Source organism: Kryptolebias marmoratus, linkage group LG23, assembly GCF_001649575.2.
Source record: "Kryptolebias marmoratus isolate JLee-2015 linkage group LG23, ASM164957v2, whole genome shotgun sequence".
Taxonomy (NCBI): Eukaryota; Metazoa; Chordata; class Actinopteri; order Cyprinodontiformes; family Rivulidae; genus Kryptolebias; species Kryptolebias marmoratus.
The window spans coordinates 4,879,717-4,891,796 of NC_051452.1; the positions used below are offsets into that span (position 1 = coordinate 4,879,717).

The following is a 12,080-nucleotide window of genomic DNA, read 5'->3' on the forward strand; positions in this document are numbered from 1 at the left end:
GGCCGACGTGAGACCTGTGACCGGCCGACGTGAGACCTGTGACTGGCCGACGTGAGACCTGTGACTGGCCGAAGTTAGGCCTGTAACCGGTCAGTCAGAGTCACCTTGTCGAGGATCTTGGTCTTTCCCGTGTCCACGTGTCCGAGCACACACACCACCGGCGCTCTCAGCCGCTCCGTGTCGATGTTCTTTAAGTTCTCCGCTCTGCGTTTCTATGGAAACATGAAGAGTTTGTCAGTCAGAGCCGGGCTGGGCAAACAGGAGGTCTCACTCCTCCTCACCTCTATCCTCTTCTTGGCTCGGTCGTACACTTGCTCCTCCTTCGTTCTCCCGTCCTCCTCGTCGCTCTCGCTGCTCTCTTCCTCACTCACCGCTCTCCTCTTCCCCTGACCTGATGGCGTCGGTCCTTTCTGCCCCTCGCCATCTTCCTCGCTTTCCTCCTCCTCGTCCTCCTCTTCTTCCTCTTCATCTTCCTCCTCTTCCTCCTCGTCTTCCTCCTCCTCCTCACTGGCTGCTGGCTGAGGAGCAGCTGTCTCCTCTTTCACCTCGATGTGAACTTTCTTCAACTCTGACATAAAAAAGTGAAAAATTAAAAACATCTGTCCATAAAAACACAGAAAGTCTGAAACGTCTGAATGTTACAGTAAATCTAAAAAATGTCAAAATATAAATATTAATTTAAATTAAGAGTCCTAATTTAAATCAAACAGCAGAGGCCAAGATTAAACATAAAAAAATAAAATAAACTGCACAAGCCAAGTACATATCAGCCATCTATAGATATGTTATAAAAAAATTCTACTTGGTTATTCAATAAATTTTAATTCTTGAAAAATAAACAACTTTAACATAACATTACAAGACTAGTTAGTAACTAAATAATATAAAAAACAAACTTGTAAAACAAAATATGCATAAAAAATGAAGAGTCATGCATAAAAAAGTTAATTTACTAAAAATTCACTTGTGATGAAGACGCATAATAACATCCAATCAGTTAAAAAACACTCAGGATAAAAAACTGGGAGAAGCAGATGAACATTTATTTAACACAGATCAGTCGGTTCCCAAACAGCAAGCTGTTAAAGGACTATTTCAGCCTAATTTAAACATTCAGTCAGAACTAAACTCACTAAGAACAGCAAGCATTTAGTAGCTGCACAGATTCAGTACCTGCTTTACGTCGTCTGATCTTCTCTGTGGTTCCATGAACGAAAGTGAGAAACGTTTAAGGTTTTCTTGTTACCTGTCGGTCTGCTGTCTGTGTTTACGTCTTATTTAAACCTTCCTCTCTCACCTTTCTCCTCATCGCTGGCCATGGCCTCCCAGTCATCCAGATCAGCCTCTGGCTTCTCCTCTGCCTCTGCATAAAAACAGCATGTTTAACACGTTTTCACCTCCTCCTCCTCTCCTACACCTGTCACACTCACCTGGCTCTGTAGAGGGCACCTCAGCCTCTGTTTCCATGGCGACAGGCTCTGGGGTCTCCGAGGTCGGTGATGCCACCTCTGATGATTCTGATGAGCAGGAACGAGTGTTAACAGACTGAACGTGTTTTATGTTGCGTGAGGAGCAGCAGGAGGAGGAGGAGGAGGAGGAGGAGGAGTGAGGAGGCACCTTCAGGAGTTTGAGCGTTGGGCTTCTTCTTCCTCTTGTCTCCATAAACGGGCTTCTTCTTTGGCACCGTGTCTTTGGATGGCACTTCGACACCTAAACAGGCAAATTAAACACGTTTACATGAAGGAACGGAGGCAGGAAAGCAAACAGGCCCCGCCCACTGACCCTGAGCCTGCAGCAGTTTGAGCGTGGCCTCGGCCCGAGCTCGAGCTTCTTTCTGAGCCTTCGTCAGCAGCTTGCCCTCCTTCTTCAGCCGCTCCTTCCTCTCCTTCTCCTTCTGCTTCTTCTTCTCTTTACGCTCCTGCTCCAGCCGCTCCTGGAAACACGAGCACAGGGCTGAGCAAAGAGACCGATCTGGATTAAGAGAAGAAGAGGAGGTGCTGCTTCGTGTTTTACCTGCTCCTGCCTCTGCCGCTCCTGCTCCTCCAGCCTTTTCTGTCGCTCCTCTTCCTCCTTTCTGGCTCTCTCCTCCTCCTACAAAAACAGTCATTGTCAGACAAACATCAAACCTCAGCACCAGGACTACATTACCCAGAATGCCTCACCTCCTTCCTCTTGGCCAGAAGCTCCTGCATGGCCCTCACTGTGGCCTTACTGGGACCCTTCGTCTTCTTCTCCTCTTTCTCTCCCTTCTCTCCCTTCTTCTTCTTCTTGTCCTTCTTCTTTTTGTCACCCTCCGTCTCATCTGCAGGGAAAGATGAAAACGTGATCAAATTTAAAATTCTGTAACAAAACTAATCAACTGATGATGTCATACCCTCAGCTGCTGGCTCCGCCTCTTCCTGTTCCTCTGTCACAGATACTGGTGGTGCCGTCAGAGGAGGCGGGGCCTCCGCCGCCGTCTTCTCTGGTTCTTTTTTAGTCTCCACGGTGGACTCCTTCTCCTTCTGCTTCTTCTGCTTCATCCTCTCCTCCTCCTTCTTCTTCTTGTCCCTCTCCTTCTTCTCCGCCTTCTTCTGCGCCGCCGTTTTGATCTTAAAACCTCCAACTTCATCCTCCTCATCCTCAGGCTCCACCTCAGCCTTGCCTTTGCTCTTCTTTTTCTTGTCCCTCCTGGAGGTGTTCTCCTCATCCTCCTCAGACTTGTCCTCCTTCCCTCCTCCTCCACCTCCCGTCTTCACATCTTCATCCTTGTCTCCGGCCTCCTCTTCGCCAGACACTGATGGCTTTTTGCCTCCTTTGGTTTTGAGGCGGGAGCGGGAGGAGCTGTCGTCGTCGGAGTCGGACGGAGGAGCAGCAGGAGCCGCCTGCAGGAGCACAGAGGAGAATCAGACATAAGTAAGAGACAGGAAGATGTTTTCAAGAGGATATTCTGACAAATTAAAGGCGCTGGGAACCAAGTTATTATAAGAAAATAATGTATTTAAACGAAGGTGAAATATGTTTAAAATCAGAAACAACAGAGAGGCAGACCCTTTCCAACCAAAAACCTAAATTTTCAAGAAGTTTCTCTCATTTCCTGAGTTTAAAGCAGATTATTTTGGACCACATCACATCATTCAGGACTCAAACTGAACTGGAGGTTCCAGTAAAACAGCTTCAGGTTGGTTTTGGTCTTTATAATTTAAAAACATTTAAACAGGTCTGAGATCACAAAAGGGGGATCTTTATGTTTTTAATTTAAACATCATCTATCTGATGAATTCACGTCACCTTTTTGTTCTTCTGCTCTTCGTTCTTCTGTTCTTTAACAAGGCTTTCGTCGAGCTCCTCATCCTCAGGACTGGCTCCGCCCTTCTTCCCCTTCCTGGTTTTCTTCTTCTCTGGTTTGGGAGGCTCTGGGGTCTCCACTTCTTCTGTGGTTTCTGTTTTCTGAAGGAGAGAGGGTGTGGATGTGAGGGGTGACCGGGTGACCCGGTGAACCGGTGAACAGGTGAGTGCGGCGCTCTTCAGGTGTGTTTACCTGGGCCTTTCCTCCTTGAGCCTCCAGAGAAAGCTCCTCCAGCTCCTTCAGGATGTCGTCCTCGCTGCAGGAGGAGCACACACACACACAGTTACACAATAATCTACACACACAGAAGAGGAGGCTGTGATGAAGGAGGTAACATGTCGTACTCAAAGTCATCCTTCTTGGCTCCTTTCTTCTTCTTCTTCCCTTTCTGCTCCTTGGAGGCTCCAGCTCCTTCGATCTCTGCTGCCAGAGCGTCGATGTCACTGACATCATCTTTGGCACTGAACACAGATCAATAACAGTCGATCGATAAATGGGCACCTGGTCACATGATCAGCCTGTCAGAGAGGTGAGCGATGAAGGTCTCTTTGTGTCAGAACAACAGGACGAAGAGCGACTGCTGACTCTTCCTTTCCTTTTGTTTCCCATCATCCCTCGGATGCACAGAGAGCAGGAAGTCCTCTGAGCAGAGAAACGAACCAAACCAGCAGCAGAAACAGTTTTTAACCCTCACATCACGTCACCTGTTTTTACCCGAGTTTCACGTTTTGTTGTCAAACAAAACAACTGAAACAAACAAAACTTCAGGTTTTTATTTCAACTAACCAGCTGTGAGCCGTACAGATGTGAGGACTAGAAAACAACAAAAGGCTCAAACATAAATGACAAAAACACGGCAAAAAGAAAAATGACAGACAGCAGGAGACATAGAGAAAACTGTTTAAACTGATGGGAAAAACACTGAAAGAACAATCAAATGAGTAATAATGTAAATAACTTTAGATTTAGACATGAGTCTGACTTTAAAAGACTGAGATGGTGACATATAATTAAATAAGATAATAAATTAAATAAATTACATTCCTGCACATCTGAGGCAGGAAAACCTCTGATGAATGCTGACAGTTTCTCTTCATAAAAACTCAGCGATGATGCTGGAAACAGCTGCTTTTATTTCATTTTTTACTAAAATAAAAGCCGCTCACGCTTTGCCAGCACGACCTACATAACTGAACAGCATCTTATAGAGAGCATGGCTTATTCATCTTCATTTTTAATGAATTCCTGAGTGCACCAATTAACGGGTCCTGAAGGGGGTCTGCTCTGGACCCCCCAACTGGATAAGCTGCCAGATAAATAATACATCTGTGTCAGGACTCTCACAAAGTAAACAGCAACAGGTTTATGTGGGGAAGTGTCTTATTAAAACAAAACTGGCATTCTGAGACGTTTCAAAAACAGATTCTTATTTTATAGAAATAAACACTACGTTAGTACTTTGACTTATAAAGTATAAATGTTTACAGAACCAACAAGAAGAATCAGGACAGATCCTGATTTATGATGAAAACTACATTTTAAAGAGAGCTTTAGACATTTAAATAAAGACGGAAACCTGGAACAAACATGCCAATCCACCAGAATAAAAATATATTAAAAACATTCATGTAAAACAAGACAGAGTCAAAACAACATAAACAACAAATAAAGCAGAAAATAATCAGAATATTAAAGACAGAACAGCTGGAAGCTCTGATACAGGTTAGTGTTTATTTTTGGTGAGTTTTAACCCTTTATTTCCTGTTCCCTCATGTGTCATCAGAGTCAAACACCTGAGAGGCAGGTAAGTTACACGCGCGTGACATCAGTCATAACACGACACGAGTCGCAGCTAGCAGCTAACCTACCCTAACTGCGGAGGGTTTGTTCTACCAATGAGCCTCCAGGTGAACACACCTGAGCAGCTGAATAATAATCTGTGAGATCTTTAATATCAGGTAGGAAGCAGGTGTGGACATCCAACAGCCGGTTCTGAGGCAGCTAAAGCGTCTAACTACGCTGCTGTCTCCGGCTAACACCAGCCAGTGAGCCCCAAGCCGGGCACAGGCTCAGGTTAGTCCGGGTGAACCCGTGACAGCCGGCCTGCTTGTTGTATAATTCATCTTAAGCCATTTTCAGACTGTTTACAGCTTCACCTGAACTCACATGCGTACAATGACTCGTGGTTAGCATCTGCTAGGACGCCTAGCCGCTAAGCTAACATGGTAGGCAGCGGTAAGCGGGACGGTTTGGGGAGGTTTTAACTTCGTAGGGAAGTCGCTGACGCTCGGTGCCAGCGTGAACAGGTGTTTGTCGGCAGCAGGTCACGTTCTGCCTACCTGTCCTCTCCGGATTTCTTCTGTTTCTTCCCCATCTCGCCAATATATGTCGGCTGGTACTTCGCTCACTGCTGGCCGACGCACACGATGGCTCACATTGGTCAAAGATCGTCTACTAACGACGCACTTTGAAGATGCTTTACTCCCGCTAATCCTAACGTGTATGATAACGCTACACGTCAGGCTCCACGTTAAAGTTGATTTATTACTTTTGACCTGCAATCTTAAAAGATACATCTTGCATTATTATAGGCCAAAAAGGTACTTAACATCTTCAACTTAATAGCTAGTGTTTGAATCAAAACTGCGCATGGCTTCTAGAGAAAAGGAAGAAGTGATACTTCTTCTCTATTGTACCAGCTTTGCCTCGATCGACCTTTAGCGCATGCGCTCTTCGACTTTAAGTATCAAACGTTGATCAGAGCTCAATAAGATAAAAACATGCAGCCATAAACCTAGGATTTAAAAATACTGTAGCCTTCAGGTTTGTATTTATTCCTGAACTACATCTAAACATTTATTTTAGTAATAAAAACAAATAAAAATTAAATTTATTGTTTGTCAAATTTTGTTTTAAGTTTTACACCAAGCAAAAGACAGTAAATAGGATGTAATCATAGATTTTAATCAGAATAATTGTGCGTGCTCCAAAAAATGTGATGTTTTTTTATAAAGTTTTGGTTTAAAAGTTTTTGCTGATATAAAAGTTCAGTGTTATTTACTTATATTTATCACTACAAAAACATTAAGAGTGTCAGAAAAAAAATGCACAAATATAGAAATCATTTTTAATTTTTCCTACATAATAAATTCACATCCATCTCATACAAAAAATAAATCGGCAGCCCAGAAGGCATCCAGTTTTATGTAATGGACGCAGATTTAAAACTGTCTCTGCTGTTCCTCAGGCTGAAGCAGCTTAAAATCCACCAGAACCAGAGGACTGTTTCCTGCTGTTACTGTAATGACCCCAGCAGCCTGCAGGGGGTGCCTGTCCTCTGATCTGGGACTCGTTTCAGCCAATCACAGCCAGGACAGCCTCACACAGGTTGTGCAGTCGTGTGTGCGGCTGGCCGCTCTCGGACCGCAGCAGCTCGGTAACAGCTGCTGCCGCTCTGTGCGGACAGAACCGTTCTCCAACCAGGACGTCGCTCAGCTGGCTGCTCAGCTGCAGAGGAAGCCAGTCTGCTGGGACGTCCAACCGGCAGCTGCCCACCTGCCCGTTCTTCACCTCCATGTGCAGATGAGCAGAGCAGTGAGCGTCCAGCTGCTCGTCCATCAGCTCCAGCTCTGTCTTAATGCTGAATTTAGGCGTCTTACCAAACGTCCACTCCCAGCTGCGCAGCTCTGCAGCCAGGCTGCCCACACCAGGAAATGAGGACTCGTTAGACGGGTCGACAGCGGTGGACGCAGGGCGGAGGTCAAACTCTGAGGATCGAAGTGGAGAGAAAATGGAAATCCATTAACGAGTTCTCACGTCTGCGTCAGCAGAAACAACAGTAACGTGCAGCACCTCTGGTGTACTGCTGCACCAGAGCTCCCAGTAGCTCCTCCCACTCCAAGGAAGGGGCGTGGTCTACCAGGTTTGTGACAGGTGAGGGGATGCTGGGCGTGGCGTTACTCTGGATACCAGGACAGGAGTGGCGGAGCACAGCGGAGAGGGCGGAGCGATCAGCAGAGTGAAGCAGAGTGCAGTGGTGGTAAGACGACCTCCTGCTGAGTCTGGATGCTGTGCCTGCAAACAACAACAAGAATCACACTAACTAACCACAGGCTAACTTTATTAATGTAAATAAAATAGCAGCACAAATGTGATAAATATTAATCTCTTATCTGATAATATTAGAACCTGAGTAATAAAAGCAGCCTGTTGTCTCCCAGATTGTTCTCCTACCTGAGATCTTGTAGCGTCCGTTCAGTAAAATGTCAAATCTGTCTGTGGCCCGGACGTCCAGTTCTGGACGGAGTCGCCTCAGGGCCTCAGTGACCACCTTCAGATTCCTCTGACGGTCGTACGCTTTTCTGGAGGCGAAGAAGGTCATGTTGAGGTTCCCGAGGTCGTGGTAGACCGTCCCCCCTCCGCTCCGTCTCCGGGCTAAAGGGATCCCCAACCTCCTCATGGCCGACAAGCTGCACTCAGTCCAGGGATTCTGGTGGCGTCCGATGACGACGGCCGGCCCGTTCCTCCACAGCAGCAAGATGCTGCGCTGCTGAAGATCCACGTGGGCGTCGATCCAGTCCTCCAGAGCCAGGTTCTGGTACACGTCAGTGGACTGAGACTGGAGGACAAGCCCAGAGCTACTGCTGCCAGAGTCCATGAAGAGAGACCTGGTCCAGGTTTGCCCGTTTCCAGTTCGAGCTCTCAGAAGAGAAAACGTCCTTCTGAGCTGAGACGACGTCATGTTTCCTGATTACTGCTGAAATGTCTCCGGCTCATTCTGACGGCAGTCAAAGGAAGGTCAGAGAAGAGAAAGTCTGTTAAATTCAACCTTTTCTGGTTTGAGATAATTTAATGGGTCACAAACAATTCCAAGAATTACTCTAAATCTCAGAAAGTCTTCAGCGTTCTTTAATTAATACCATTACATTTTATTTTAACAGAAGTGTCGTTAAACTGACGTTCAGTACTGAAATAAACTAAAGTTAGAGTGAATTCATGTTAGTTATGAATAAAGGGAACCTAGTTCCACATCAAGATAATTTTATTTAAAAAGCTGAAACGTGTGACGAAATAGGCCCCGCCCATGACTACATGGCCTCGCCTTCTCCAGCGTCAGTCGGGAGAGTTAGCATTAGCATTAGCCCCGTTCTGTCGCTACTCTGAAAACGGAATAAATGTTTTTAATATTTCCCCTTCAACACAATCATCCGTAAACAAAGAGATCCTTCGGAGACTGAAACGGGCCTGAAAACAGCTGCTGACCTGATCCGAAGAGGAGCTGGTTCCGAACTCCTGCGTCTGTTAGCGAACACGAACAACTTCCGCTAACGTCCTACAGAATAAAAGCACTGATAATTTAAAAATAAGGGTTGCAATCTGTGTTTATATCACTTTATGTTTTACTTCTTTTTAAAACCCTGTATAAAAAATTCCACTTCTGCGTATTTTAAAAATGTTTTAATAAATTTGACTTGATATAAAACCTTAAATATTTTCAAAGAACGGTCCGGGTGTGAAGTAAATAAGTATAAACTCAGGTTGGTCATTTACCACTTTATAAAAGAAATTAAAGACCTGAATTACACCAGTAATGGAAACTGTTTTTAAAATCAAGTTCTTTGAATAAAGGCTGCAGCTACAGATAAATAACCAACCTTAGCATTTTTAACATCTTATTGCTGAAATGATCAGTTTTGTTTTTGAATAAAGGGAATAACATGGATTTAGATTTTTTTATGTTTAATATTACTGGTTGTGAATATGTTCATGCTCTGCATACTTTTGTCAAAAGGAGCTGGTTAGTGTCTGTGCCTTTTATTCTGAAGGTTTTGATCAATTAAATGATCACATTTCCGTTTTGTTTTGAAACTTGACAGCTCGGGGTTAACTTCGGTCCGTCACTTAAAGGTTACCGGAGCTGAACTGCAGCTTGCCTGGCAGAGGTTCCATTAACGGTTCTTTAAAACCAGTTTTATCAGTTATGATCTGTTTGATTTTTAATTTGATTTATATAAAAGAAGACAGAAAATCCACCTCAGAGTTAGGCTACACCACGCTTTTACACTGAAGGAGTTTCAACTAACTGCATTCCCCTACATATAAAGTTCATCTTTTATTAAAAGTATGAAGTGCACATTTAAAAAGTGACCGATTTTTTATTTAAATAAAAAAGTTTGATTTTCTCAGGGTCTCCCAGAGCTCCACATGTTCCAAATGTCTAAATTTAAATTTTGTCAGGAACAACCAAACCAAACCAAAAGTTTAACATATTTCTAGAGTAAAAAACAGTGCTTATATGATTATCAACTTTACTTTGTTGTAGATAAAATAAAAAAAATAAAACAAACAAGCAAACAAACAAAAAGAGATAATTACAATTATTTGGTTTACATAACATCAAAAATTAGGGTTTTCAGGTCTTTTTAATTTATCACTGCCCTATATTTTTATATCAGCTTTATGTTCGAACTCTTCTTTGTTCTCGACCTTTAAACTCGTCATCATGAGGAAGAAGAAGAGTCTGAAACAGTCGACCAGAGAGAGGAAGAACATGTGACCACTTCCTGACAACACAAAAACACACACAGGCAGACACACACAGGCAGAGTCAGTTCCTCAGAGTCGATGATGTTTCAGGTGAGAGCTCCGCTAAATCTGGTTTAACTTTAAACTAAAATATACTTTTAAATGCTTTGATTCTAGTTTTCATTATTTACCGTCTGTGGTATAGCTAGTTTATCATCTAAAAGCCTTTAAATTCTCTACTTGCACTATTTCATCATATATTTTATGGTTTGTTTGATCATATCAGAAAAATATGAAAATAGAAGATACAGAAGATGAGACCATTGTGTCAGATTTATAAGAAAAAGTTGTTCTTTTAGAAAGTCTGATAAAGGCTGTCGTTGAAAGCTTAATTTATTTTTTCAGACATTAAATAATCTCTCTAATTTAGGTAACTTAATCAGTAAAACAGTGTTTGTATTTGAAACGCAGGTTTTAAATGTCAAATGTTGTTGCTGAAAAAAGTTTGTATCATTTCTGGGTGTTAATTCTTAGACGTGTCATCACACATTCACACTTAGTCATACAGATACAGTTTGTGTGGTCTGCACACCATCAGCACTGAAAGATCTGTTCTGATAAGTCCTTTTACAGCTCACCACTACAGCCCAGAGAAGCTGCTGAAAGCATAGCATCAAGATTAACATCTTCCAATGGTAACACTGAAAATATACCAAGAAGTAGCCGTCAAGAGTTTCCATTCCATCCCCCAATGAGCAGAAAGTTTAACTGATCTTCACTTGTTGGAAGTCACTTAAACTCACATCGGGTCTAAAATGTAATACTAGCATCTCAGTGTCTTCACTGACGGGTCAAAACTATGAAAATTTACCTAGAAGCATTACCTAAATGACATGATTTCAAAATAAAAGAAAAACAACTTAGACCACAAAAAATGTCATCACAAACATTTACCAATGATGCTGCTTTATGCTTTCCAAATAACTCGGTGTGTCCACATTGAGATAAAACAGCCTGCATGTGTCCACACTGTCTTTACAAATAATATTGAATCAAAGACGTCCCTGAAAGATAATTACACTTTACAGATACTCCTGTAAATAAGTTCTTCTCCACATTTTGAGAGTGATCACATAGAAATTATGACATACAAACAGCTGTTCAATCATAAATTACAGCCGTCAACGCAAAGACAGCAACTATTCATAGGTTTGTAAGGACTATAACGCTTCCTGGTTGAACAGAAACAGAAAATGACTCAAAGGAGTCCATGAAAACCCAGCAGGTGCTACAGCAACCATCTTATGTTGAATCAGAAGTGTCAATGAATGTAATAACAATTCAAGTGTCCATTTAGGGATGCCATGACTTACAGGTGTCCATTTTCAAAGAGTCAAGTCTTCATATAAGGACAACAACAGCTATCAGGTGTCCATATAGGGACGGTAACAACTCTCAGGTGTGCATTTAGTGACAAAAAGCTAACAACAATTTTCATTATTCCACATTGTAGCTGTAGACATTTATGTAATGACACATAAATGTAAGAAAGTCCAAAGTGTCCACTTGAAGATAAGGATGGCTTACAGGTGTCTTTGTAAAGACCGTCTAACGTGTCCACACTGTGTCCCCATAGAGATAATATCTAACTCCAGGTGTCCTTATTAAGCCAGTCAAAATTCCTAAATGTCAAACAAAAGGAGACACTTCTTTCAGGTGTCCACAGATAAATTACTTCATGTCTGACTGAGAGTTACTGACCAGACTTCTTTGTAACCCTACAGATTCTCTGAGGATGTCCTCCAGATAAACCACCACCTGCTGCTCACATAATCATGTTTATATACATACATACATTCATGGTCAACAGGTGTGTGCGTGCATGAAAACATGTCTGACATGTGGACATTTTCAGCAGCAACTCCTCCCATTGTCCATCACTCCTCTCTGTCTCAGTCACTTCCTCCCCTGGCCTCCACCTTCAGGAACCATGGAAACCCTCCTCCTACCAAGGTTCTTATTTAGGGAAACAATTACTCTACGTTGTTGTTTTATATTAATATTTTATATCTTTGCTGATTTCAAAACCCATTAAGTTATTTAAATTCACAGCATTTCTTCATTTTCAGGTAACTTCTCCCCACCTGTGTCCACCTCAGGTATCCTCACCCCACCTGTGTCCACCTCAGGTATCCTCACCCCACCTGTGTCCACCTCAGGTATCCTC

The 12,080-nt window shown here is 43.0% G+C and overlaps 3 protein-coding genes across 11 annotated transcripts in view; 1 reads left to right on the plus strand and 2 right to left on the minus strand.

Annotated features, from left to right (window-relative positions):
• The window catches only part of eif5b (eukaryotic translation initiation factor 5B), a 13,872-nt gene extending 8,063 nt beyond the window's left edge, over positions 1–5,809 (minus strand). Inside the window, exons 1-14 of one of the 2 annotated variants that reach the window (XM_017434563.3) lie at positions 5,668–5,809; positions 3,673–3,789; positions 3,521–3,584; positions 3,271–3,429; positions 2,375–2,864; positions 2,163–2,302; positions 2,014–2,091; positions 1,783–1,933; positions 1,618–1,710; positions 1,431–1,517; positions 1,298–1,363; positions 1,174–1,197; positions 282–568; positions 105–212 (exon numbers count right to left, since the gene is read on the minus strand). In XM_017434563.3, the coding sequence (XP_017290052.1) occupies positions 105–212; positions 282–568; positions 1,174–1,197; positions 1,298–1,363; positions 1,431–1,517; positions 1,618–1,710; positions 1,783–1,933; positions 2,014–2,091; positions 2,163–2,302; positions 2,375–2,864; positions 3,271–3,429; positions 3,521–3,584; positions 3,673–3,789; positions 5,668–5,702 (1,899 nt within the window). In that variant the 5' untranslated portion in view covers positions 5,703–5,809. The remainder of the gene's footprint in view (positions 1–104; positions 213–281; positions 569–1,173; positions 1,198–1,297; positions 1,364–1,430; positions 1,518–1,617; positions 1,711–1,782; positions 1,934–2,013; positions 2,092–2,162; positions 2,303–2,374; positions 2,865–3,270; positions 3,430–3,520; positions 3,585–3,672; positions 3,790–5,667) is intronic. The other variant, XM_017434564.3, reaches the window with a different exon arrangement.
• A 631-nt stretch (positions 5,810–6,440) lies between these two features.
• Positions 6,441–12,080, minus strand: part of lipt1 (lipoyltransferase 1) — a 16,985-nt gene continuing 11,345 nt past the window's right edge. Inside the window, exons 1-4 of one of the 2 annotated variants that reach the window (XM_017434579.3) lie at positions 8,591–8,679; positions 7,562–8,105; positions 7,181–7,402; positions 6,441–7,095 (exon numbers count right to left, since the gene is read on the minus strand). In XM_017434579.3, the coding sequence (XP_017290068.1) occupies positions 6,683–7,095; positions 7,181–7,402; positions 7,562–8,069 (1,143 nt within the window). In that variant the 5' untranslated portion in view covers positions 8,070–8,105; positions 8,591–8,679 and the 3' untranslated portion in view covers positions 6,441–6,682. Of the gene's footprint in view, positions 7,096–7,180; positions 7,403–7,561; positions 8,106–8,590; positions 8,680–12,080 lie in introns of those variants that run through there. The other variant, XM_017434580.3, reaches the window with a different exon arrangement.
• Positions 9,885–12,080, plus strand: part of LOC108246840 — a 9,285-nt gene continuing 7,089 nt past the window's right edge. For 3 of the 7 annotated variants that reach the window (XM_017434574.3, XM_017434576.3, XM_017434578.3), the window contains exons 1-3: positions 9,885–9,964; positions 11,638–11,866; positions 11,983–12,072. In XM_017434574.3, coding sequence (XP_017290063.1) covers positions 11,744–11,866; positions 11,983–12,072 — 213 coding nt within the window. In that variant the 5' untranslated portion in view covers positions 9,885–9,964; positions 11,638–11,743. The remainder of the gene's footprint in view (positions 9,965–11,637; positions 11,867–11,982; positions 12,073–12,080) is intronic. The other 4 variants (XM_037973877.1, XM_017434577.3, XM_017434575.3 and 1 more) reach the window with 4 other exon arrangements.